The sequence below is a fragment of the Falco cherrug genome, chromosome 4 (genome assembly GCF_023634085.1).
Source record: "Falco cherrug isolate bFalChe1 chromosome 4, bFalChe1.pri, whole genome shotgun sequence".
Taxonomy (NCBI): domain Eukaryota; kingdom Metazoa; phylum Chordata; class Aves; order Falconiformes; family Falconidae; genus Falco; species Falco cherrug.
Genome location: NC_073700.1, coordinates 8,131,358 through 8,158,734, shown reverse-complemented (window position 1 = coordinate 8,158,734; position 27,377 = coordinate 8,131,358). Strand labels below are relative to the sequence as shown.

Sequence of the window (27,377 nt, the reverse complement as noted above, 5' to 3'; positions counted from 1 at the left end):
GGCCCCGCCCGCTCCCGCCCGGCCCCGCCCCGCCCGCTCCCGCCCCGCCCCGGCCGCTCTCGCCCGGCCCCGCCCTCTCCCGCCCGGCCCCGCCCCGCCCGCTCTCGCCCGGCCCCGCCCGCTCCCGCCCGGCCCCGCCCGCTCCCGCCCTCTCCCGCCCGGCCCCGCCCGCTCCCGCCCGGCCCCGCCCCGCCCGCTCCCGCCCGGCCCCGCCCCGCCCGGCGGTGCGCGCAGACCTACGAGCCCGCAGCTCCCCGGCCGGTCCCCCGCTGCGCCCCCGCTGCCCCCCAGCTCCCCGGGGGGCTGGGCCTTTTCTGGTGAGTCGAAGGCTCGGAGCCGGGGGGTTTGCAGCTCCGCGGGTAACGCGCAGGGGAGCGCCGGCCACGGCCCGGAACGCTGCGGGGAATCAGCACGACGCAAGGTGGTCCCCGGAGTTCAAACCCTCACGGGAGCGGGAGCCCCCGAGGACGGGGCCGCAGCACCGGGGGCCGCAGCAGCTTCCCGGGGCAGGGCTGCCAAGGCGAGCAGCTTGGGGGAGAAACACCCTCGGGCTGTGTGCCAGCAGGAGGAGCACGAGGGGTCTGAGAGGGGCCAGAAATTCCCTTCTTCAACCCCCTTTCATCATTCTCCCACCCCTTCGAGGCAGGCAAAGCCTCCCCTTTACTTCAGCGGTTGCTTTTCCCCATCCCTGGCTTTTCCAGTTCTTGCCTTACTGCTTCTGCTCTGGAAGTTCTCAATGCACACCACACAACTGCCTGTTTTCTGGTGGATTCGAGGCAGTCCCCAGTGAACTACGCTGACTGTTGCCCGCGCCCACACCACGCAAGCTGGCCCAGCTGCTCCCCCCCGGGTCCTTGTGCTGGGACATGGCCCTCCTCCGGAGCATGGGAGAGGCACTTAAGTCCAGGGTGATGTCCGCAGGGACCGCGGGGCAGCACAGCTCAGGGACCGAGAGCAAGGGCCTCGGCTCCAGCACGGCTCCCACAGGGAAGCAGGGAGCCCCTGCCAAGGCTCCAGCCAGCATTTGCACCAAGTGAGCTCCATTCCTGACAGCCCCAAGGTCAGACAGCTGCTTATCAGCCCTGGCCCCCGGCCAAGGCAGCCTGGGCCCCTGAGCGCAGGGGGATGCTCTGCGTTCTCCTTGATGCTTGGCAGTGGGGACATCCCCAAGTGCCAGCCGTCACTAACAGGGCACTGCGAAATGCTGCATCTCTGGCCTGGCTGCCCAGGTGACCGCAGGATCCAGGGATTTTGCTTTGGGCCACTCTTGGCACCTGTCCCCACAACTGGGAACCGGAATAGTTCCTGGCTGTGGTGAGTTCTGGGGACTCGCCTGATTAGCCTGCATCTTGGGGGGCTGACAGTTTTTGCACCATGTTGCAGGACTGATAGCAGGAGCCATGACAAGTGTCCCGGGAGAGATCAGAGCGGCAGGGAAACAGCTGTGGGGAGGAGCAGAGGCACGTGACATGTCTTTGCTCTTGAGTAAATCGGTGGTTACAGTTCACGCAGACTCCTCACCCGCCCCTTGGGCACAGTGAGCCACGGTGGCTTGAAGAAGAGGAATTTCTCCTCAGGGTGACCCCTGTGGCAGTGCCGCAGAGGCATTGCTCTGCTGCCGCTTTTGACGCTTGCCCAGACTGGCATCTTCAGTCCTCTGGCTGGACCTGGGGATTTCATCTGAAGCAGGGAGTTTGGTTCTGGGGCCCCGACCTCCTCAGACAAGCGCAGGTTTGAGCTTTCCCTTCCACAGTGAGCGAGTTCTCAGGAAACCGAGTGAGCCGAACAACTTCGCTGGCTCAGAGCTACGCCCCGTGCCTGGACACGTTCTGCTGAACGTGGATCCGGAGGAGCGCCAGGAGCTCCTGAGGGACTAGATGGGCTCAAGGGACCCCTTTTAAGTTGTGTGACAAGTGACAGTTGTCCTGCAAAGTCAGATTGCTGTTTAACAGCAACAGCAGTGAGTAATCACAAAGGCCACGAGGCCATACCATCCAGCCTCCTGCTTACATCTTCTCTGCGCTCCTGGAACCAAACTCCCTCCCCTGGACGGGGGGCTGGCGCTTGGCTCCTGGCTTTTCTCCTGCTCCTTCACACCTCCTTGCCTGGCTGGTCACTCTCCATCAGCGCTGAGCGCCCATTTCCCAGGTCTGGCCTGGCCATCTGTGTCCTCAGCCGTTTCATCCACAACAAAGGTGGCTTCCAGAGGTGACAGATGTGACAGGAACCCAAAGGGAGCCAGGCTGCCAGCCTCTGAAGGCAGGAAGGCTGAGGAAAGAACTGATAACTTCACAACCACGTGCTCCTGAGCAGGCTTCTGCTCTGACGCCAGTGGTGCGAGGGACAAGGAGAGGGAGCTGGAGCTTCTGGTTGTAAATGGGAGACACTAACTTAATGTGTCTGAACTTGGAGAAAGGCAGGCCAGGCGCGGAAACGTAACGCCAGCTGGTGGAGAAGACGGAAGAGGTGGGGAGGTGGTGCTGCAGCTTAACAAGAGCTTAAATTAAAACCGGGATGCTAAATTACTGACTTCTGGGTGGAGGTGCATCAACAGCTGTGGGTTGTCACAAGCTGTGTCTCAGGAACATGTAGACCTTACTCAAAACCCCTGAAGAGCAGCTGCAAAGCTGCTCTGTAACCGTCACCATGAAGAACTGCAACCCAGGCGCTCTGCCAGAATGAACACCCCCGGTTTTGCTCAATGGCACCATCACCCTAAACCACCCAACAGAACCCTCAAAAAGGGAACTGCAGGAGTGAGTAAGCGTGTCAGCGGGGCAGAGAATGAAATCCTGTGCAGCTGCAGCTAGGAACGTCCTGCTCTGCTCCACATCGTCACCCCACGCAGGTGGAGAACAGGCACCCGGGGAGGAAGGAGGGAAGGGTGGGGTGGGTGCCACCACCGGGCTGGCCAGGTGCTTCATTCTGGGGAGTCTTACGGCTGTAGAGGGAGGACAAGGACCAGAGGTACAGGGCACTCCCACAGCTGGAGCTCTTTCTCCTTTGTTGCAGGAAAAGGAATCGGGACCATTTCAAAAAAAAAAAAAAAAAAGTGACATTGGCATTTTTTTAGGACATGGATACAGCTAGGTGCTCACTTCCATGGACTCTCATCAGCAACTGGACCTCCCTCCTGCCCAGCCCTGCAGGCAGAGGCTCTCAGCTCAACAGCAGCTGCCGCAAATACCACTGCGAGCAGCACACACACGACAGTAGACCGGCATGCTGCGCATCACTGCATGCTTCTACAGCAACACTGCTGCCATCTCCTCCCTTCTTCCTGCGCTCCCCTCCTACGTACCGCCTCCTGCTCGTCTATTCCCACAGTCAAGACCAACAAATCCAACTCAACTGATGCCCTCTCGTCTGGTTTGAGTATCAAAAGCAGCTCCTGGGAAGCTTTGCTACTCACCACTGCTGCAAGCAGCAGATGGGTATCACTTGCTGGGGAACAAAAATAAGTATTAAAGCACTTGCAACTGTTCAGCAAATCCTACCACAGCTGTATCAAAAAATGGTGTTTCTGATTCAGGCTGTCAATATGCTGGGCCAAAACCCCAGAGTGAGGAATACAGACACCAGGATACAGGGAGCTTAGAAAACTGCCTTTATTCTATTAGTTGTTGGAAAAATGAAAATACAGAAAGAGTTTAGTTAGCTGCAGAACAGCAAGAAGTTCACAGGTTAGGAGTCTGATCACTACATGGTAACCAAACTTACACAAAAAGTTTCTTTTTTTTCCTTTTAGTTTTGAAACTGGGTCCAGCAATGAACTTAAGGCAACTGAACAGTTCAGAAGCTTTGAGTGTGAGCAGGCTGTCTTTTCTCATCCCTACGGCACGTCATGGAAAAAGCTCCTCCTGGGTGTGCAGACCACTCAAATCATTCAAATGGGTCAGACTCTTACAAACGAACAGGGGAAAGAGGACCAGCTGCTTTCCATCGGACTTTATTTTCAAACACAGTTTCTTAAAAAACCCAGAACACCTTAACGCAGAGGTTACAAGTAACAGTATTAGGAAAACCAATTACACAAAAAATACTACATCTAAGCTGGGGTAAACAGATTTTTTTTTGGTAACAAACATTTAAACTGGCACTAATTACACAGTAACTAAAAGGTAACTAACATGAAACCACAGAACCCTCACTTTTCCTTAGCTGAATGGGACTTGGTCATTTCAGAGTGATCACATTTTCAAACTAATGTTTTACACCACTGAGCCATGAAAATCAGATCTTCCTAAATGTGATAGCACTGAAGCCACACTTGATTCCACATACAGCCATGTAACTGTTGTACTCAGTTAGAACAGGACGTTAGTTAGAAAGTAGTTACAGACCAATCCTCTGTGTTGACAGCTTTTTCTCTTTCTAGAGAGAAGAAAGAAGATAGAGAATTGTCTTCAATTAGCGCCTGGCATATCCTGTGAGTGCAGAAAAGGTTTGTTAGAGGAATGTTGAGGTTAACCTTGGGTGCACAGATGAATTTGATGCAGATTGTTATAACAATCATGGTTGGCTTCTAAATACTGGTAGCAAGATGACTCTATTTTTAAATCTCTTAAGTAAATTATAGATAATGAAAAAGGCCAGTAATCATACACTAAGATTAATAAACAGCACTTCAAAATTACTCAAGTGCAGGGTGCTGCTTTGGCCATCTTCCTCTGGCCACACTTTATAAGAGAAGGCACTCGCACTTTTTCCTGTCACGCCAGGCTTGCAAAGCAGCTCTAGTGGCCATTTCAAAAACCTCCCTCACACAGTCTTTGGTCTTTGCCAAACACTCCATACACCCACATGCACCAATGTGGTTTGCCATATCTCTTCCTTCTTCAGGTCTGACAGGCTCCTATAACAGCACAAAAGCAACACGTTAGAACCACCAACACGCACCCGCCTTCCCTTTCCCACCCAGCTTCCCAACAAAGGCAAAGGAATTTCTGGATTAAATGCACATAATCAATTGGTTAGTTAATAATTGTTCCCCTGAGAATGGTCCTGTAAATAATAAAGGCAGATATAAAATAAAATTCGCTTATTTTCTCAAGAAGCGGCATGCACCTCAGCCTGGATTACAAAGATGGGGTGTATGTTTGCATACTGCACCAATGCTTGAAGACATGATCCGTTTTCTAACACCTCTGAGCATGAAGGCTGCAAGATCCTTTGAAACTTGAGCAATTGCTAATTTCTGAAGAAACATTTATGCAACTCTTTGCCCCAATTGTAACAAAAGCCTGTGAACAAATCCCCAAATTAATGCCTCAGCTTTTGTCTAAAAGCAAATATTATGCAACAGGAGCAAAAATTCCAGGACAGAGCAGAATTATCTGTAGTCCCATACCCAAGCCAGGGGTTTCAGACTCAATTTGAAAGAGAAACCTAGCGATGAGGCTCAGGAGTGAGCTACAGCACTGGTGGTTATCACCTCAAAACACCTACCAATACAACTGTTTCCTTTCACGTCCTGAACATACCAAATAAAGAACAACTCAAGTGTGCGTGCACTTGATGTGTTGATGTCTCCTAATTAATTCCTTTCTACCGCAGGGATCCAGCTCTCCAGCACGGAGATCAGCTGACTGTTAGTAACCCAATATAGCCATTTTCATTGCTGAGAATGCCTTTTCCTACAAGCTAAATCTCCAAATATGAACAAAGAAACACTCAATTAAAGGTAATAGATACTTTCTGGTTTCTGTCATGGATAAGTGTTCATTATGCAGCCCATAGGAAGCTGGCAGCAAGCTGTGGATGCCTATTTAATGCTCTGGTACAACCACTATACACTTTCTTCGTTTATTTAAGACTAAGCACAGGGATCAAAGAAAACTGAGAAAAAACTGAGAAAATTGATACTGACGGGTAAGTTTCACAGAAAGGGAGTGTCTACCAGTGCATCCAGCATAACACACCAAGATTTCTTCTCAGTGAAACTAAGACCCTGCATCAAGTCAAACGTAATGTATCTATTTTGGCCGAGTCACTTGATCAGGTATTCCTTGGCGCACACAATGCCAAAAGCATGAATGGAGCCAAGGAGACAGTGACGGTTACACGCTGCTATTCAGGACAGCAAGCTGCTAACGAGATATGCTCCACTCTCCTCCACGAGGAACAGACTGCTGCCTCCTGCTTCTCACAGACAACTGCAGTTACAGCTTCCAGGAAAAAAAAAAAAAAAAAAGTAGAAAAATGAAGGTCCATGTCTTACAAAAAGTATAAAAGGAGACAACTTACAATCCCTTGAAGGCTTTCACAATACAACTTACAAACTCTTTACTTAAGGGCATCTGATCACGGGCATTTGTCTATTCAATGCAATCAAAGGCTCTTCCTAGCATGAGACTTCATTTATGGTACAATACCATGTATTTTGATATATTATATCTCAAGTTAAATAAGTGCATAGATACACACACAGTTGCTAACCAGGATGCTGAGATGGGAACAGAGTCATAAACTCCAACAAGTGCAGTGATAGGGATGCAAGGCAGAAACACGCGTGCATCTCCTACACTGCACGAAAGGAAGTACCCACATAAAATGAAGGCATGGTGGGCATCTTTTCAATCCCACAATTACCAGCATTTCTTCGAGAGAAAAAAAGATCAAATGTACTCCTTCTTGTGGTGTTGCCACATGTACTGTATTAAGCAAGAAAAGGCAAGAGACATGAAATTATTGCCCATTAAGAGAAATAACAACTAGTCACATAAACTTCCAAAAAATCATTATTGTATCTGGCTTTTAGAGGCTCCTAAAGCATTGTTCTACCCAATGTAGTTACTCTGGACTCTGCATTTGTCAGTATGCTGCAGCTGGTTGTACCATGACAACAGGTAAAAGCCTAATCAGGGGAGCGTGAGTTCACTTAGGGAAAGACACTTCACTATTACGTGCCTCATTTTAATGGGAGCACGATGTTTGCCAACTTCAGAGCAACAGAGAAGTGTCTGCAAGGGGCTCAAATATCAGCGTTGACTGGGAAACAGGACAAAAAAGACAGGAAGAAAAAAAACAGAAGAGATTTTTCTGGCCTCTGTCAGGAAAATGGCATAACAGAATTACTAGGTAAAGGGGGTAACTGGAGCCCAAGGCTGTTTGAATTCAGATATAAATTAAATAAAACGTAAAGTTGCTTTAAGATCAGTGTACCCATTTCCATGGCACCAGAAAGGTAAAAAACCTCCAGTTAAACCTCTTAAGGAGATGCACCAAACACCAGGAATTCATCGAGATCCACGGCTGTACCAAATCACTTACACCTTGGTTCTCCCTCGTCTTGACCAGTGCTTCCGTGCACCCTATTCAGCCTGGGTTTAAATCTAGCTCAGGCATGACGTTTGTCTAGAGGCCATGAGGGAGCACACATAGGAAATCTGGCCTAACAGTTCATTTCGTCTAATACTCTGCTGTCTACCAGTGGGACAAAATGACTGCTTACAACCCCATGCCCAGGGCGTGTGTTCAAGACCCTTGTCTGAGGGACACCCCTGGCACCTCCACGTGAAAATGCTCCCAGTCCCCTTCAAATCCACATGCAAGTACAAACCTAGCTGCCTGATGCATTTTGTAATTCAATTTCTGTTTCAGAAACCTACAGCTGCCATAGTACAGACCTGCTGTAGGATAGCACCTTGAAGCAGGTAGACCGCAAGATTGAAAATGCTTGCAGAAGATACTTATAAACTAACAAAACTGGCTTAAAACTAAGATTGAAAATCTCGCCACAGTAATCTCTAGCTATTCTAAGAATCGTGATATGAACCTAAGAAACTTAACAGCCTTAGTTAGCAAGCAGCAGAAACAACACACCCATATGCAGCCTCTTATTTCCTAAGTGCTACGTCACAACACTGCCACTTAAGTGTTCCTGCTTCTAAAAAAAAAAACAACAATAGAAAGGGGTCCCACAGGAAAACCAACAATTAGCTGAAGGAGTAGTCAGCCCTAGTGACCATCGCTAGCTTTCTCATAAATACACAGTCCAACAGACTTGCAGAATTATGCTTAGTACATTTTAACCAGTCAAAGATGACAACTGTAATGGAACCCAAACTGAAGGGTTGTTTGTATTACGGAGATAGTTAACACTCACTGTATCAGCAAGAATTGTTAGAAAAGTCACAAGTGACCTGCACTAGGAAATAAAGAGTAATCCCTGTTCCAGTCTTAAAACAACAACAGCCCACATTAAGACACTTTTATTGATGTCCACTACAGATTCACATACTTCCTCTGAACAGAAGTTTACAGAAAGCTTCAACAGCAGTGAATGATGTGCCAGCAACTCAAAGTGACAGAAATCAAACAATATCTTGCTGTTTCAGAACTACATATCACTCTACAGAGGACAGATTTCTGTGGTCCATAAGACTTTTGCTCCAAGGTCTCAAAGGCATATACCCTCAACTTCAAAACTGTACCATGCAAAGCCTAAACATAACAAGATGCACATTTACATTAATACCAGGTCATGCTTATTTCATGCATTAGGGATGTTATTCATCCACAACATACTGACATTTCAAACTGAAGCAAATTCTTAGTGTTCCTTGATATTTTATTTACATTGCTCTGCAGTGGAGCATCCCTGCATTTTATTTAAAACAAAAGACATAGTTACATTTTTTCTAGGGGTTCATACACAGCTGCTACGTTGCAGTATTTCAACGCAAAGCAGTTCTTTCAACTGAAGCACCGGGAGCATTACATCAATAAACAACACTGTAGACAAGGAGATGCATTTTGCTCTCCACTTCATAACCTGAATACCTCTTCCCACTGATTAAAGTTCACAGCTGGCAATTCACATGACCTTGCCTAGTTTTGTAGCAAGGATCGTGCCGATGCAGCTTAAGCAGTTCTCAGGCTGGAAGGTCATTTATTAAGACATTTAACATTAGGGAGCAGTAACCAACCCCAGGGTATGACACTACTGGCTGGCCAAATTCCTTGAAAAGCATTTATATAAAATGTGAAACAACTCCGAAGCAGTTCTGTCATTACTGCTTTCATAACATCAAAATATGCGGAAGGTGTATTAGCTTTCACTGTTTCTTTTGTCAAAGAGCTATGCTACAAGAACACAGAGTACTTACTTTAAACATCCGAGGGGCCACATAAGACTGTCTCCCAGACCAAATCTGTTTAATGAGCTCTGCATAGGCCTCTGCAGTTTCTCCTCTCATCCCCAGTGGATTGTTCTGATTTATTTCAGCTTCATATTTATCTTCCAGGAAATAATCAGTCAGAGGAGGCGTATTGCTTAGACACTGAAAAAGCATTAAGAAGATTAATTTACTGCACAGGACAATAAATCTGTGTACCAACAAAATAAACCCAATTTTCACATCAAAATATGTACTAAGTTATTAACAAAACCGGTGAGGCTGAATTTTTGAGTACACACTTAGGAAAAAAACAAAGAAAAAAACCTATTGGGAGGGTGGGATACTATAACCATTGCATCAGAGCATGGCTGAACTAAAAAAAACACACCCCCAAGTATCAGTGTTCAAAAGACTAACAGCTCTTTTCGGAAACAAGTTTTCTTTTGCAGGTGCCACACTGACTGCTCTCCTGTAGAGTGTATTTGCCCCCAGATTGTCAGCTTTCCCTCTGGAACGGTTTCTACTGGTTGATCTAGCTTAAGGCATAAGGCTCACTGCTCTGCAGCTCCTTGGTTCTCCTTCAGGAATTTCTTTAAAACCGGCATCACATTCTTTGGTGCAGAATAATTTTAAGCATTCACCTAAAGTTACTGCATTTAAGAGTTCAGGAAAGCAAACAGCAAACAACCTTCAGAAAAAAAAACCAACCTACAGACTTTTGGAAGGAAGGTATCTGCTTTTCTTATTATGTCCCTCCACATTTTGTTAATTCGTTCTGTAACTCCCACTAACACTTCAATTTGTGTAATGTCTCCTGGTGTAATGCTGAAGTCTGAAAAAAATCCAAGCCTGCAAGTGCCAGAAGAGTACGAGATTGCAATCACAGTCCTGCCAACACTCACCAGTTCCTGTAATTAATGGATGCCGACCTGGTTTTCCACACAGGACTGAGGTGGCAGGGTAGGCTACCTTACCGATGCATTATAGGGAAAGCTGCACAGAACGGGTCAGGAAGGTCTCTAGACATGTCACATTAATGTTCTCAAGTCTACACCCCTCATTCACTCTCTCATCTTAAAATCCTAATATACGTAACAGTGACAAAAGGAGGAACAAGGGCTTCTCCTAAAGGTGAAACACAAGCTACACTTTGTCCTACAAAGAACCAAATGCCATTAAAAAGAATCCCCATCAAAAACTTAGTGAGTTTTAAAGGCAGGAAGGATACCACTCTATCTGCTCTCCCATTTATATACTTATCATCAGTGTACCACGGTAATGATTTACTGCATTCTGGGAAATCACCATAAACCTCAGCACACAAGTAAAATTAGCACAAATAGTAGATTCCCTAATTCAGTAATTCACAGACTCAAAGCTCATAGCAAGAAGCAACACTCGGATAAGTAAGGCAAGACTTGGATGTGTGAACAAAAAGAGAACCAAGTCTAAGATATGATCAAAATTATTAGGGCTTTGACGCACTGCTGTATCAAGAAAACCTAAACTGGGCTCTTTCTGAATGCCTAAAATGTCAGGACCTGCACCAGATGCCCGTACAGCGCTTCACGCACTAGGTGTAGCTACACAGATGGAACAGCACAGTTACACCTGGCAACCTGGAGAGCCAGGAAAGTGTAGTCCTGCCCTTCAGCCAACTCCACTTTCACTGCCTTGATGTGTACCTTGTGGAATTTATTTCCTATCAAATTGTTCCAGTTCCAATGCCCAGGTGTTAGTATCTTTCTCCAGGCAAGTGACATGAAAGTGCTTATAGAACTGCTACGTTTGACACCAGCCTCTCACTGGGAGAGTGCTGCTGACAAAATTTCAAGAACCTCCAAAATCTAAAGGCAGAAATTTGCATTTGAAAGACTGATGTCTAGAAAATTAAAGCCTACGGTTGATAGAGGAAAGCAATTGGTCCTTAACACGACTAGTTTGCATGCAAAATTGAGGTTGAAGAATGTTTGGATTAAGTTACTTTGACAATAAAAATTAATTGTTGAAGTTGTGTCTTAGCTATAAAGTTCAAGAAAACGATTTGGTTTAAGGTTACCCTGATACAACTGAAAATAAAGTCATGTCAAACAAAGCAAGGCATTCCAAGTTTATTGTGTATCCTGAATACCACATGCATAATGCACTACAGTTATTTTAAGACCTGTTCTAGCTTTCAAAGCTACCACAGAGTGACAGAAGTCATTATACAGCACTTGTACCTGTGGTGGGTTGACATTGGCTGGATGCCACATGCCCACCAAGCCACTCTATCACTCTCCTCCTCAGTAGAACGGGGAGGGGGAGAAAATGAGATGGAAAAATACCCCAAACTTGTGGGTCAAGATAAAGGCAGTTTAATGAAGCAATAGCAAAAGTCATACGCATGGAAGCAAAGGAGAAAAAAAAAAAAAAAAAAAAAAAAAAAAGCAAGCAGTTACTCTCTACTTCCCATCAGCAGATGATGTTCGGTCACTTCCCAGGAAGCAGGGCTTCAGTACGCGTAGCGGTTAGTCCAGAAGAGAAATGTCATAAACAGCGCATGCCCCACCTTCCTCCTCCTATCTCTTAGCTTTTGTATCAGAGCAGACGTCATATGGTATGGAATATCCCGTTGGTCACTCTGGGTCAGCCCTCCTGGCTGTGTCCCCTCCCAAGGTCTCGCCCACTCCCAGGCCTCAGGCTACTGGGGCTGATGCTGTGTGAGCGCTGCTCAGCAGCAGTCAAAACACTGGTGCGTTATCACCACCCTTCTGGCTCCCAGTACAAAGCACAGCGCTGTGAGGGCTGCTGTGGGCTCAGCCAGACCCAATACAGTACCGCACTACAAGTCTGATGTAAGCAATAGGCAAAGTTCATAAAAATCGGCTCAAAATTTTTTCAATTTCTTAGCAAACAACTTTCCCTAATATGTTTCTGCATTTTTTAAAATGAACCACATAAACCTAAGAGACTGAATTAAATAAGTATACCAATTATTATTAGCTTTGCCTAACTGTCACAACCTTAACAGCCCACACAATGACCCTGAACCCTTCCTGGGGCTTTTCATACTCCTAATTTTTCAAGAATCTTTAAACACAGACCCCAGAACTGCATGCAGTGACCTGCTTATGTCACTTATGTAGCCCACACAAGTCAAAACATCCTCCACATCAGCCCATTTTTGTCATAGCACCGCACTAGGACCTTACGTTACAGTTAGCCCACAGCCTTTTCAGAAGTCATGTATTTGAGATCCAGTCCTTCATACTGTACTATGTTTTATAGTACTAACATGCTATGCATAAGCAAAAGTAAATATGAACCAATTTTTCGGTTTGGAGTTGGCTGGTTGTTGGTTTGGTGGGGTTTTTTTCCATTCCAGGCACAGTCTCCTCATTGAATCACATTCCCCTTGCAGAGATTTTAATCTATAATCTCTGTGAGACTGATCTTTTATTTAATTCTAAGAAGGGTTCTTTCCAATTCTTACCTGTAATGCAGAATTCATGAAGCAGGTATTTCCAAGGTTACTGAGTCCGCAGAGTCCAGGCTGTGTCAGGGAAGCGCTGTCCCTGCAGCTGTAAGAGTTACAGACAAATCCAGAACCTCTGAAAGACAACACAGTGAACTCCACAATGAGTCTATTGAGTCTCAATACTGTTTAAAAGCCACATCAAATACAAGTCGAAAAACTGTTTAATTAAACAGTTTAACCAGCCTACAGGTTTCTGCTGCTTCATAGCCGCCAATACTAAATACCAGGAACGTGAAGCGTATGTGATAACTTTGGAAGTGTTAATTGTTACACAGCATATTATTAATCTATGGCTCATAACACATTAATTTTCTCTGTCTATAAGTACACAGCACACTATCCGAATGCAGCAAGGATCTATACAACATACTGTACGAGCTAATAAGAAAATTATGATCTCTGCCTGGAAAGGTTTCTACATTAATGACAGATGGAGAAAAGAATACAATCCCTTCCCTCATACCCCCAGTCCACCCAAAATCAGGCAATGCCCTGGTAGTTAGTAAGCTCAGGAACACACGCTACTTTTGCAAGTGAGCAAGGAACAGCAGAACACAGCGGTTTCAAAAGCAAAGTGTGATAAACAAGTACACAAGAGTAGTAGACCTCCTCACGGAGCACCATCACAGTCCTTTTCTGTACAGGCAAGGATGCACAGGATTATTCACATGAAGGATGAAGAAACAAAAAGAACATTCCTGCTCTTACCCCCTGCCCAGGTGGGAGCTGTTCAGTCCATAGGAGTTACTGTTATCACCGTTAGTAATGACAGAGGTGGCAGACACTGAGGAATAAGAACTTGCTGATGATTTTGAAGAGGCAGTAAAGTTTCCGCTAGTTGCAGTGCTTGATCTGGGAGAAAGGAGAAAGAAGTAGGAACAGGGCTACTGCTTTTTTCACCCCCAGCCCCACCTCCCGCAAAACTCCAAGGACTTGCCACATTACAGTTAGTTCCCACACACAGAATTTACTGCTTTGATCTGTGTGATCACACTTCCAAACACTTGTCTGGAACACAAACATCAGACAGAAGTATCAGAAGCAGGAGTAACAGTTTTTGCTTAAAGCAAAATCTGGGTCCCAGACCAAAGTAAGTAGGCAATTTGGATGGCATGAGTGACAGGGAAGCAAGCTTTAAGTTTATGAGTAAACCACCTTGAAACAAGCAAGCAAAAAAATCCTGAAACACTTACCCAAAGCAACAAAGTCAGTCCTTGCCTATCTGAAACCCAAACCATCACTCAAACAGAACATTAATTAGTAAGAAGATACTGTGGTATCTATCTTCTTGTGGGTGGGCACAAAATAGTTTGTTACTGAGCCTAGCTGATACAACTACAACTTGCAGGCAAAACACACTGCTAGGTACATGGGGTGTGCATAGCAATCCTCAGCATTTTGAGACTGGAGATACTAAAACAGATCAAAAAAGTTCACAAGCCCCAAGGGTATCCCTTCGTGAATCCCAGGCTGTTCTACACCACTACTCTCCTCGGCCGGGAAAGAACCAGAACACAATGTTACAAAAGGCCAGCAAGGCACTAAAATCCCACGGCATTCTGTCATAGACAGCTTTTGTTCAATAAAAAAGGCAAAACCACACGCCAGTACTACATACATAAGCTTAAAGAAACTATTTTGATACTGATTAATTTCTCCTCAGCAAGACCCAACTGGGAAATTACCCATTCTCCCCATCTTTGCCCAAGTCAACAAGCAAAACCGAATGCAAAAAGGTGCAGGACACCAACAGCCACGCAACAGTAGCTAATTGCACCCACAGCACAGCAGAGCACCAGCACAGGACAGTGCCCTCAAGCTACAGCCTGTTCCTGTATCTCTCTTAATGAGGCCTTGATTCTCAAATGACACAAACTAAAAATGAATATTCATCGCTCCCATGCTACTAAGAAAACAGTCCTGGAAAACCTCTGCAGAGCAAAAACTACAAGACAAAGAACAAGCCATAATGGCCAAGAGGAGGCAGAAGAGCTGGACAAATTTACCCGTTCGGAAATAAGTAGAAGTAAAGTAAATACAGAAGGAAGCAAGTTATGATGAGAGCTCCCAGATGAAAACACAAACCCCAAACATAGTCTAAGCCTGAAGCATGCTAAAAAAAAAAAACCTCAACCAGACAGCACAACCAAGAAGTGTACTGGAAAGTATACTAGAGAGAATGAACAATTACCGAAATAACCGTGACAACCGTTTCTGGGACAATACGCAACCTTCTGGTCATTGCAAGGTTGAGGGTGGAACTTCTCAAGACTACCTGGACACAAAGATAAGATCAATAACAGAACAAGAGGGTCACACTGGTGGTCCACCTGGGGGAGTTTCAAGGGTCAAGAATAAAGCAATTAAGCTAACAACAGCATGTAAATGCACTACAAACACATTTTCAAAAGCTTCAAATAGAAGCAAAGAAGGGCAATTTAAAAAATGCCAGACTTGAAAATGCAGCATCTCTGCTTCATGTTTGTTCCCAGTGAGAGAACAGAGCAAGATGCTTGGAAAATAATATGAAGAAAATCTGATAGGGAGACAAGAAAAGGAGGACAACACCGTAAGGATTTCAAAATTTCCAACAGAAGCATAGAGGCAGTGCATAATCAAAGAGTCAGATGGCAACTGAAGAGTTCCAAGAAGTATTTCAACAGTACCCCACGCACACACAAAAAAATACGCTAAGATCTAAGGAGGAAGATTAAAAAATGGATCAGAAAACAAAGACAAAAGACAAGTCAGAGCAGGGAAAGGCCCACCTACAAAGGCATCAAGGATACGGAGCAAATTCCTGTTAGAAAATTGGGAAGGATCATGAAGTAAAACAACAAAAGAGAGGCCAACAGCTTTCCAAGCAGGCAGGGAAAAAACCCATAAAAATCAAATTCACTTGAGAAGATAAAAATTCTAAGCACTCTTACATTTCACAAGTTACTCATCTGTCTGTAATAACAGAAGAAAGATTGACAATTTACTAAGCACAGCTGTTCCCCCTCATTTCACAAGATAGTCACAATAGCAGCTACGATTCCAGGTTGAAGGCACAGAGAGTAACAAAGGAAAATCTTTTTCTCTGAAAGCTTCCCATTTTAAGACCGGGAAGCTACTGTTCATGACTCCACAGTACTGCAGGCTCCTCAGGAGACTGTCTCATTTGCACACAGAGCTGACAATAGAAGTCCTGGACGCCAAGCTTTTATCCCCAATGCCCCAAAAGGGGTTTCTGTGGAATACGCAGACACTGACTGGTCAAACCCACCTTCTCTCTCCACTGCCACCTCTCACAGCAATGGATTTCTGCTCCCTTGGAAATGGAGGCTCCAACACCTCACTGAAGTAAGAGAGAAACATTATTTCTTCTTTGAAGTTTGTGACTTAGAACCTTCCAAAACATTCTGGGCTACTCAGTGGGTTACCACTGAAACTACTCTCAGTTGGCCTAGTTTGCTCTTTGTACGCACAACAGACACTGGACTGGAAGGTGCCAAACTCCTGCAGCTTCCCTTGAGAACCACTGCAATTCTTCTGACAGGAATAAACACATTCAGCTACATTTCATCAACAAAACCTATACAGGAGTAAACTATAGCAAAGAAAGACTCCATGTAACCATGCAACAGTTCAGGGATTTGATAAAATAACTTCACAGCTCTGAGGATGACACTGCGTGGTATTACTGCTCAATCAGTCCTCCTGCTTAAGGACAATTTCAGTCTCTCAAGGTAACTCTTGTCTGAGCTAAAATACATCTTCCAGAAAAATCTGCCATCATGGTTTCACAGTGGCCAGCAACAGCTAACCCAGTAGACCATAGCTAAACTGTTCCAATGATCAACACCCCTTACAGTCAGCAGAAACCTTGATTTCATTTGCAGCACGAGTATCCGGCTTCATCACCTGAACGTTGGTTTGTGCTCGTCTCCATCTGCTGCCTGTGGAGTTCCTTCTTCAACTTCCATTTCTCATATCCCACAGAAGATTTTGTGCTTGTAGTGGTTTGCCCTTGGTTGGACACCTGGTGCCCACCAAAGCCACTCTATCACTCCCCTCCTCAGCTGGACAGAGCAGAGCAAATATAACAAAAAGCTCACAGGCTGAGATTAGGACAGGGAGATCACTCGGCAATTACTGTCACAGGCAAAACAGCTGCGACTTGGCAAAATTAGTTTAATTTATTAATTCAAATCAGAGTAGGGCAACGAGAACTAAAACTAAAACTTAAAAACACCTACCCCTCCCTTCTTCCCGGGCTCAGCTTCGTTCCCAAATTCTCTACGTCCTCCCACTGAGCAGTACAGGGAATGAGGGCTGCAGTCAGTTCATCACACGCTGCCTTTGCCACTTCTAACTCCTCACATTCTTCCCCTGCTCCAGTGTGAGGTCTGTCCCACAGGAGACGGTGCTCCATGAACTTCTCTAGTGCAAGCCCTTCCCACAGGCTGCAGGATTTTCACAAACTGCTCCAGTGTGGGTTCCTCCCATGGCCTTCAGTCCATCAGGAACAGACTGCTCCACTGCGCGTCCCCCACGGGGTCACAAATCCTGCCAGCAAACTGTTTCAGCGTGGGCCCCTCTCTCCACTGGTCCTGCCAGGAGCCAGCTCCAGTGTGGGCTTCCCACAGGCCACGGCCTCCTTCAGACATACGCCTCCACAGCCCTCCACAGGCTGCAGGTGGGGATCTGCTCCACCATGGACCTCCATGGGCTGAGGAGGACAGCCTGCCTCACCATGGTCTTCACCACAGGCTGCAGGGGAATCTCTGCTCCGGCACCTGGAGCACCTCCTCCCTCCTTCCGCACTGACCTCAATGTCTGCAGAGCTGTTGCTCTCACACAGTCTCATTCTCTTACACTGCAATTTGTTGCGGGGTGTTTGTTTTTTCCTGCTTCTTAAACATGTTATCACAGAGGTGCTACCATTGTTGCCAACTGGCTCGGCCTTGGCCAGCAGGTCCGTCTCGGAGCCGGCTGGCAGTCATTCCATCAGACACAAGGGAAACTTCAAGCAGCTTCTCGCAGAAGCCACCCCTGTAGCCCCCCTGCTACTAAAACTTCGCCATGCAAACCCACTACAGTGTTAAAATCACCTTTTACATTTCTCACTGATATAATACTTTAAGTCTTCTAGTACAAAAATTATTTGCTAATTTTTCAACAATTCACTTGGCTCCTTCTGAAACCTCTCATTAGTCTACTTTTCAAATTTGTTGACAACCTCACAGGACACGACCATTCCACATGCAGTTTGATCAGTGTGTCAGTTATCAGAAAGTCTTCTGACGCACTCAGCACCTCCCTACTGACCACTGACTTGGTTGGTTGGGTTTGCCTCAAGGCTGCTACAGGAACTCACATTCAAGAGACTGAGCCAGGACTGGAATCACATTCCTACAGAATCCAGCGTGCATTTGGGGCTCACATCCTTCGTCCTCACGTACACAACTTCGTTTCACAATACTGATGCACATTGCCCCCCATATGCCAATTAAAAGACAGCTGTTTCATATCTTGCTATGCAACCTGTCAAAAACCCACACAAATGGCAACCGAGGAGAAATCCGGAGACTTGCAGCATAAAGGGGACAAAGTTAAATTAATCTAGTGCAGAAAACTGTGAGGCCATATGGTTGATAAGTAGAAAAACTGCTAAGCTGAACAGCTTGAAGAAATACTGTAAAAGGTTGCAAGACTGAGACAGGAAAAATATTTCAATTCAGTTGAGGCTACCTTCAGAGCATACAGTAGAATTAGTCCTCCTTTAAGCCACCAATATAAAAAAAAGCCTCCACATCAAGAATATTGTGACAAGAAGTTTTTGTCGAAGCAAGAAAAGCTGACTTAGATCTCACTGGCAGAGCAGAGGCCGTAAGGGATTTTTCATTTAGAAAGCTCTGACATGCAAAAGCATCCTTAACTTCTCTTACACACTCAATGCTACTCTGAAAGCATGGCATCTGCTGCAAACTCAAGCACGTGAAAGTCACATAATAAAGATCTGCCCACAAAATATTTAGCCTAGTTGCTGAAGAGGTCTTCTAAAATCATCAGCATACAAGGAACTGGGAGAAGGACATGAGTTTTAAATATGAAAGGGCATTTAATTATGGCATTATGTACCTACAAAATATGTATCAACCACCAAGGTCTTAAAATTGTACAATAATTTCTGGCATGTAATATCATTGCATGCTGTATACCAGGTTGAACAGATGCCTAAGTCAAGACAGAGTAGTTGAGGAGAGACACATGCATTACAGGATGCGTGAACTAAGCAACAGCCCCTCGACATTTTTACGGAGGAGAGTACCAGGTGGGGCAAAGAAAGTCCACCGAGTATACCGTGCCATCAGTAAATAGAAGAGCAGGAAGAGGAAACTGCAGTAAAATTCTAGCAGCAAGCAAAAGACTGAAAGGTATTTTACTGCTGCACACTGCAAAGGGAGGCAGACAGCTACCAGGCAGATGCTAAATACAACTTTACTCCTGTTTTCAAATGCAACACTTGATGGAAAAGGTGCCATTTTTATAAATCTGACAACTCCTTGTTTGTTTGTGCTAAGAAATTTATACCCAGGATAAAAACAGTGTGTGCTAGGACTCGGCTGGAACGCCCCCATCTCAGGGTTTTATTTTGGGAGCCTTCTAAGTAACAATTAAAGAGGACTAAGTTTCACAGAGTCATTGACATAATCTCCCTTCATAAACAAAGTATGCCTCCAATTCTGAAATTCCTAGTATAATCCATTCCCTCTTCTGAAACCTTGCCTGGCAGTAAAAGCAGTTTCTAACTACAACAAGAAGAAAGTATTTTGAACCTCAGGAAGCAGCAAACTAACAAACAGTAATGGCCAACCGTACGCTGAACGTACCACCCAAGAACTGCTGTGGAGTTTAAGAGCATTTCTTCTGTAATATGTCAGCCAGTTTGACGGCTGGGGAAACAAACACTCGGGAAGGGTGCCCAACATGTGGAAAATGTTTCGCCCTGGTAGAAGCCAGTGCCTCTGACATGCAGTAAATGGTGGGGAAAAATCCTCACGACAGGTAACCCACCCACGCCACAATCACCTTGCACACCCATATTCTGCAAGTAGCGAATGACATGAACTTTCAGCTGTCCAAGGCCTCTTTTGGCCCTGGACAGCGATGCAGATGCTCATCATTCCTCTACCAACAGCACAGCGCTCCACATCCCGTTTGGTTTATGTCATCAAAATTCTAAATACAGAAAAACTCTCCTGTAAGCTTTTAGCATTAAAAGAGCCCATGATGAATCCCAGTATGATGCAACCTGAAGGAAGAACTCCAATATGAAATTCCCTACGGTCCTGGCTAAGCAGTATTTTCTCTAGCTGAGAAGTAGAATATCGGAGCAAAATGTTTGCCTGAGACAGGATTAAGTAGAAGGCAAAGTACAAAGGAATAGACACTCCTTCCTACACGTATGTTTTAAATAGAATTCCTTCAGTCACCATTATCAGCATCAAGTCAAACAATGTCACGTTTTTTTACAAAGTTTACAAAGTTTTACATTACAATTAGCAAATGTTTCTTTCTGTGTCATTAGAAAATATTAATCTGCATACCAATAGCCATTTTCATTTAATTATCACTAGAGGTTAATTAAAAGTCTTTACGTATCAGACTAGCTGGTGAAAAGAGAAAAAACCTGAGGCCTGGGAATGCTACAGGGCTCCATTTCAGCTTTGCTTTGTGTAGAAATAAAATGTTATAATCTGGTCTTGCACAGCTGCCTCTCTTAACACCAGCATTCTCCTGATCCATTTACCCAGTATTATATTTCAGTAGGAGAGAACTGTTTCAAAATAGGTTTCACTGACCTATTTGATCTGTTCAAATTAACACCAGTAAGATCTTGATCTCAAATGAGATCACTTGGCAGCAAGTTCTAGAAGTTAACCATACTGTACAGAAAAATATTTCCTTTCCATATCAAGTCTGGTGGCCTACTCACAGGAAAGCAAGTAGGCCATCAGACTAGTAAAATCACAGAATTTTACTTCTCTGTAGTAGGACTTGAACAGTTCCTTACTATTACAAGCAGTGCCCATTCTATACCGTTCACTCTATACAGTATTTCATGAAGTCCCTCTCTTACTCATCTCTACTCTAAAAGAGATAGCAGTGAGAGGATATCTGTGTAATATTTACAGGCTTCTACAATTGCCTTTGGTGGCAGGGGGGGGCTCTTCAGCTGTTTCTATACCCTTTTTAAGAAGGAACTACCAGAACTCTGAGCATTCATGACTGGCAGCTTTTACTCCAAGATCCTTTTTGTTCTACAATGGTAGAAGACTGTGCAGTGTGTAGAGGTAGCTTTTAAAGTAAACTAGCTCAATGTAAAGAGCACTTTTGTCTCCTAACACTATAGAAATCTAAGATATTTAATCCTTACATAGCCTATTTGAAATGGGCTTTAAAACAGAAGACCATCGCTAAGACAATAAACCAACAGCAAAACCACTGAAGAATATTCATATTCAAAATTTTCACCTCCTTCTTCAAAATATCCAAAATAAGCCACGATAGCCACTGATAACTAGGTATTCACAGAGAACGTGTGGTCACTAAAGCCTAGTGAACAAGCTGGACAAAACAGCAGAAGCCTTTTAAACGTGCTTACTTTGCCAGGAAATGCTGTCCAGGACACGTGCCATCTTCATTTTTCACTTCTATTAGAACAACCTGAAAGAAAGTTCAGGTAATAAAGATAGATAACTGCAAGTCTGCTACACACTTTTCAAAATCACTAAAAACATTTACAAAATGACATTTTCAAGGTTTGCTCAAAGTACATAAAAGGCAAGTGAAAAGAACTACGTATCAGAGAAAGCAGTACATAACAATCTTAAAAAAAAAGCCCGTTACCTGACCTTGATAGAGCCCCGCATCTTGCACTGTGCTATCCAGCCTGCTGAGCTGCACATACATGTTACTCATATACCTGTTCCATAATCTAGTTTCTTTCTCAGCTGGGATATTAAATAGTTTTCTCATTTCTTTCTCGATGGTAGCTGTTCAGGAGGAAAAAAAAAACCCACCAAAATTCCTAAAACTTGGGTGATTTGGAAAAAAAAACAAAACGACAAGCCAGATATTTAGCAAGGAAGTACATCCTTGATCCTTCAAGATCCTTTCGGGTACGAAAAGTATCATGGAAGTTATAATTTCCCATATAACTTGACTAATATTTAGTCTGAAAAAATGAAAAGCTTGGATTTTCAGTCATGTATTTGCCTGTCAAGCCCTCAAACCAATAACAATCAGAACACACTGACAGGTTTCTGCCCAAAAGCCAGCTTCTGTGAAACAGTCGTCGTTTGAAAACAATAGGCTCAAGAAGGAAGTCCTTCCACTTACTACTGCCAGGCCATACATCAGCAAACTGAAAAAAAGCATCTTTATGGACATACAGGACAGATGACATTCAGCATTTTTACATGGGAAAATATAGCGATGATACAGAGAGGGAGATGGGCCAAACCTCAGGAAGAACCATTAAGATCTCTATAAATATTCACACACCAGGAAGGAATCACAGGAAAACCAGAAATGGAACTGCTTTACGTGAGTGATGTGGCTGTTTCTCAAGGACACTACTTAGTAAGCAACACGCTCCTCGAAGCTCTTAACCACAACTGCGGCTGCAAGAAACTCAGGAGGTTCCTAGTCCAATCGCTCAAAGTGGGGTCAACACTGAATTCAGACTAGGCTGCTTGGGGCTTATCCAGTCAGGTCTTCGAAACTTACAAGGCAGGAGATTCCCCCACCCCTCTGGGCCCTGTTCAAATGTCCAGCTGTCCCAACAGGGAAAACATTTTCATTCTATTCAGTTGGAATTTGTCCCGCTTCAGTTTATGACTATGTCTGCTGTTCATGACTCGGTAAGTAGCCTGATTCACATCCTCAGTAACCTCCTCATAGGTGTTACAATGTCCTGCCAAAGCCTTTTCTTCCCCAGGCACAGCTAGCTCCCCCAGCCTCTTCTCACACATCACATGCTCCAACTCCCAGCTATCCTGTTGGTACCCACTAGACTTGCTCCAGTTTACCAACACTGTTGTTGTTCAGGGGGGCACAAAGTATCTCTTGAGGTAGCACCATTGCACAGCTTCAGGTATGAGAGATCTACTTACCAAGAGTGTCTGCTTTACTGAAGTGGCAGCTAATTACGTTGTCAGGATTGCTGCGCTCACACAGCTTCAGCTCAAGAAGATAAACTTCAACCTTATAGCGCTTCGCAAACACACCAAAGTCCACTACCTGCAAACAGAAGGCAGATGCGATAAATGAAACGAACACAAAGCTAAACCACTGGGCAATCCTCTGTAAGGTACCCCTGCCTAAATACTCTAAGTCTTTACATGTCTTGCAAGTCAACCCGTAAACTGAACACCGACTCGCTCTGAAGTCCAAAATCAGTCACAACCTCTGTGAGCTTGTTTTGGGGTTTTTTGTTTTTAAAACATAAGAAATCCTCATGCTTTCCTTCCACACTGCACAGTTCCAAAGGTCCATCATCACAGCTGAGTTGATAGTGCCAGCTAATTACCCATGAAAAATATTTGATCACACAGTCAAAGCATTCTAGAAAAAAAATACCTTTTGCTTCTAGCCTTTGGCTAAGGTTTACATTAAAAAAACAAGCCTAGAACACTGGAACAGAATCCTTTCTATTAGAAGGGAGTAAGACAAAGCATTAATTACTTTTCTGCGTGGTATACACAATCTGCCTTATTACTGCCTCCTTGCAAAAAACCAGGTAAATTTATGTCAGAACTAGTTTTGATGACATTGCTTTATTTCAGAGTCATTTTTACATCAATTTCACATTTGAGAGAAAATCGAATAGGTACATTACCCATCCCACTAGCTTTCAGCATATTTTCAGAAATGTATTCTGTAAGACTAGGCACCCCTCTTCACCTACATATCATAAAACACATTATACCAGTAAGAAAAGCACACTTCAGAGGCCAATTATAAGACAACTCTGATATAACTGGAGGAAAAAACCAAACCAAAACCAACCAACCCACCAAAATACACCTCAATTCTCTCCACAGTTCTCTGTAGCTATAAAGCCTATGAAACTGAGATCGTATTTCATTGAACCAGCAGGTCCAATTTTTACAAGTAACAGTGTTTAAGAAGCATTTGGACAGTGCCCTTAATAACTTGCTTTAACTTTCAGTCAGCCCTGAAGTGGTCAAGCAGTTGAAACTAGATGATTGTTGTAGCTCACTTCCAACTGAAATATTCTGTATCACTCACGTGACACCAGACTTGCTATGATCTACTTCTGTAAAATGATACAGAAGTAGATCATTTTACAAATCCTCCACCCAACTGCGGAAAGAAACAAAGAATTAAGACTTAAGACTTACCGTGAGAATTTGGCTAAACTATGCTTCCCTCTTCTGAGCTTTTATAGGGTTGTATTAGATATGCAAGGTGCTTTAAAAATAAATAATTAACAAATACAGTTGGAAAGATGTTCACTATTTTGCTGTTGCAACAGAAAGTGAAAGTAAAACTCCCTGTTCAAACAGCTTCTTGACAGGCAAATTAGACTTTTTTTTTAAAGAATGCAAAGAAACCAATTCACAAGTTCTTCATTTCTCTTTCAGAAGGAATTTCATTCAATGGGACTTCCTGTTCTCCAGTATTCTATAGGTAGAAACAAATAAAGAACCATATGCAGAAACAGAAGAACTTTTCCAAGAAGTTTCTGACCATACCACCGAGTCCATTAGGACCGATGAATGTCAAGAAGAGTCTAATTGCCTGCAGAGGTCTTTGAAACAGTGTCTGATCAGCTAGCTTGTTCTGTCAAAGTAAAACTCAGGTCATCCTGTTGGATGGATAGCAATTTGAGCACAACACGCTGTCAACCACCGAGGAAGCACACTGTTCTGTATTTTGCATATTAATACACTTTTCAACAGGACTCCATAGAAGACTGTCCAAAAACATGGTTTGAGATTATGGAAAGAAACCTGACCTACAAATACATCTAAGTTAATCTTCCTATACTTGCCTCTGATCATCAGGCATATAGAAATGGAAGAAACCCCAGCTTGTAAAATTACAAAGATGCTTGAAAATTACTTCCCAAATCCAGCTTTTATGGATATTTTGATGTATGGATTACAGTTGATCCAGCTTTAGGAAAGGGATTAAAACTTCTGGTCCTTGAATGCTTTAAGTGCTTTACTTCCAGAGCTATCTGAAGAGTATGTAACCAGATACTGAACACATTCTACTCAGGTGAAACACTGCAGCTTTGTGTGTCCCACTGACCTTTCACTTTATATTTTTTGCAAGAAGCTGTAGCATCCCACAAACGTACTATTCTGCTGTATTTGAACATTTTTCTTAATATAAAAATCCACTTCAAATAATAAACAAGCAATAAACAGAGACTGAACACTCATAGCAATTCAAAACCTTAAAAATTTACTCTTAACTGCACCACAATAACCTGACATCTTACATCCATAATGCAACACTAGCTCTAAGCTCTAGCCCTCAATAATTACAGTGTTGAACAGTGGTATCTGATATGCCAATGAAAGGAGGCTCATACAAGTAAGCCTTCCACTCAAGTGTTTCCCCTATAGCTTCCAAACTTCTTGTCCCACTCCCAAATCTTTCAGAAAAGGCAGTGTCTAATAACATGCCAGGCTTTGCGAAAGTGGTTAGCCAGTTCACGAATAAAGCCTTCCTCACTCACAAGGGCACTGCTTAGTAATAGTTCTAGTTTTCCTTCTCAGTATAGATTTTCTGTTGCTCAAGAAATCATCTGTTCCTACTAAAACCACGTCTCCTTTATAGCTGTAACTCTTTTCCATTTCCCCCCCCACTTCTGGTTTACACGGAAGTTCTGCCTACTCAGCAGAGCAAACGTGGGGACACAGGGTGAACCTGGGATCATTTACATTTTCTGAAGATATCATCATTTCTCATTACATAGAATTCCTAGCCAGACAATGACAACATTTCAGTACCACTGATCAGCACAAGCGGGCCTGCAAGAGAAGGTTCCGACTTCCTTTTATTACTCTGATGCCACACTTTCTTGAGCCTTGCACACCTTTAAGTAACCCTTACTGTAACATAATGCTACTTAATCAGTATTAATTATGCAAATTCTATGAACGCTATCTGCTTGGGGTAGCGATTAGTCTTTATGAACACTACAGACCGGCACTTCTCAATTTAGTCAGTGCAAAAACCTAAGACTAAAATAAAAACAAAAAAACTTTTACCCATAAACAAGTGCCTGATAGATTTCCAAAAAAGCAACTCGCAGATGTCACCTTCTCAAAAGGTTATATACTCAGAATGCATTCATGACAGCATTTAACCAAACAAAAGTCAGACTTACAGAACAAAACCATACATATGCCTCTTGTAACGATTTTAGAATCCCAGAATTTTGAAGAACAAAACAAGAACAACCTTAAACTCCAGAGGAAGCCCCTAAGCCATCTGAAGTCCCTCAACCAGATGCCATCTGTAGGCATCCCTAAGCCAACACACTAGCTATTCCATGCAACACAAGAGCATAATCATAATGCAAAAAGTTAACAAAGTTCATGGTTCTCACCCTATAGAGCCCATCAGCTGAGCATCACTGAAGATTCGGGCATTTTTACTCTAATACTGGAAGGTCATTCCTTCAGACAACAAGGCAGAAAGACCTCACGTTATTATCTCCAAGGATCTTCTGAGGATCCTGTCTTAACTGACATGCAGCAAAATAAATTTTGTCTAAGTCTGGTAGAGATCAGATAATGAAACCAAGGTGATGAGAAGCTGGTTCACCCATACTTACTTTCCTCACAATAGGCTGCTGTCCATCTACGCAACCATACCATGCTACTAGTTTATTCCAGGCTTCAGTAGGAACCAATACGTAATCTAGCTCATCAATGAGGTGTTCTCTTAAACTCTGCGTTTCTGGATCTAAAAGGGAGACAGATGTAAGAAAGCGCAGCATCAAACAGAACCCTTTCTTCTCAAGGGCTATACGCACAGTGCCATGACGCTAAGAACTGCCAACACTCCCACGGGCAGGCAGAAACCGCACCAGTCTCCTCACTCACAAGGCCGGGATGGCTGCTTGCAGCTTCCCAGAAGACACGGCTTCAAAAGTGAAAGCTGCACGATGAGGCGACTGCACATGGGAGTTACCTGCCCAAGCCTGGCCTGCGGCCGAGCTCCCAGACCCCGGGGCCCAGGGCCCAGGCCCTGCTCCCCCGCGGCCCAGCGCCGCCGGGCAGCACTCACCGCTGAAGAGACCCGAATTGTCGATAGGCCCGGGGAAGAATCTGGGATCGCCCACACCGGACATGTCCCAGCTGTCGAAGCCCACGTACTTCTTCCACCGCCTGAACCACCGGCTGTCCACCAGGTACCTGCAACACACGACACCAGGCGGCCCGGCCCCCTCAGCGGTGGCGCGGCCCAGCCCGCTCCGGCAGGCCCTGCCGCCCGCGGGGGAAGGCGGGGGGGGGGGGAAGGGGCGGGGAGGGGAGGGAGGGCCGTGCGGCCGGGCTCACCAGGATTCCCCCGGCCGGAGGGCCGTAGCCAGCAGCGGCCGCAGCTCGGCCCGCTGCACCGTCAGGTCCGGCCACGCGCAGTCGCAGCCGTCGCCGCCGCCCGCCGCCGCCGCCATGTCGGTGCGCGAGCCCCGTCGC

General features: G+C 44.7%; 1 protein-coding gene and 1 long non-coding RNA gene across 6 annotated transcripts; one reads left to right on the top strand and one right to left on the bottom strand.

Annotated features, from left to right (window-relative positions):
• The first annotated feature begins 219 nt into the window (after window positions 1-219).
• Window positions 220-3,765, top strand: LOC129735986 (uncharacterized). Its single transcript, XR_008732034.1, has 2 exons — window positions 220-317; window positions 3,074-3,765. It is a non-coding gene; the product is annotated as an uncharacterized LOC129735986 (long non-coding RNA).
• LOC129735985 (ubiquitin carboxyl-terminal hydrolase 4-like) lies at window positions 3,585-27,377 on the bottom strand. Of its 5 annotated transcripts, none has more exons than XM_055709077.1 (10): window positions 27,240-27,377; window positions 26,968-27,095; window positions 26,513-26,643; window positions 22,809-22,935; window positions 21,541-21,686; window positions 21,296-21,357; window positions 13,351-13,494; window positions 12,598-12,715; window positions 9,111-9,284; window positions 3,585-4,855 (listed from the first exon to the last, which is right to left on the bottom strand). In XM_055709077.1, exons 1-10 carry the CDS (start codon window positions 27,353-27,355, stop codon window positions 4,682-4,684), a joined length of 1,320 nt encoding a protein of 439 aa, XP_055565052.1. In that variant the 5' UTR covers window positions 27,356-27,377; the 3' UTR covers window positions 3,585-4,681. The 5 variants fall into 5 exon arrangements, with proteins under 5 accessions (XP_055565052.1, XP_055565053.1, XP_055565054.1 ...); XM_055709079.1 differs by lacking the exon at window positions 3,585-4,855 and adding an exon at window positions 4,862-6,167; XM_055709078.1 differs by lacking the exon at window positions 13,351-13,494.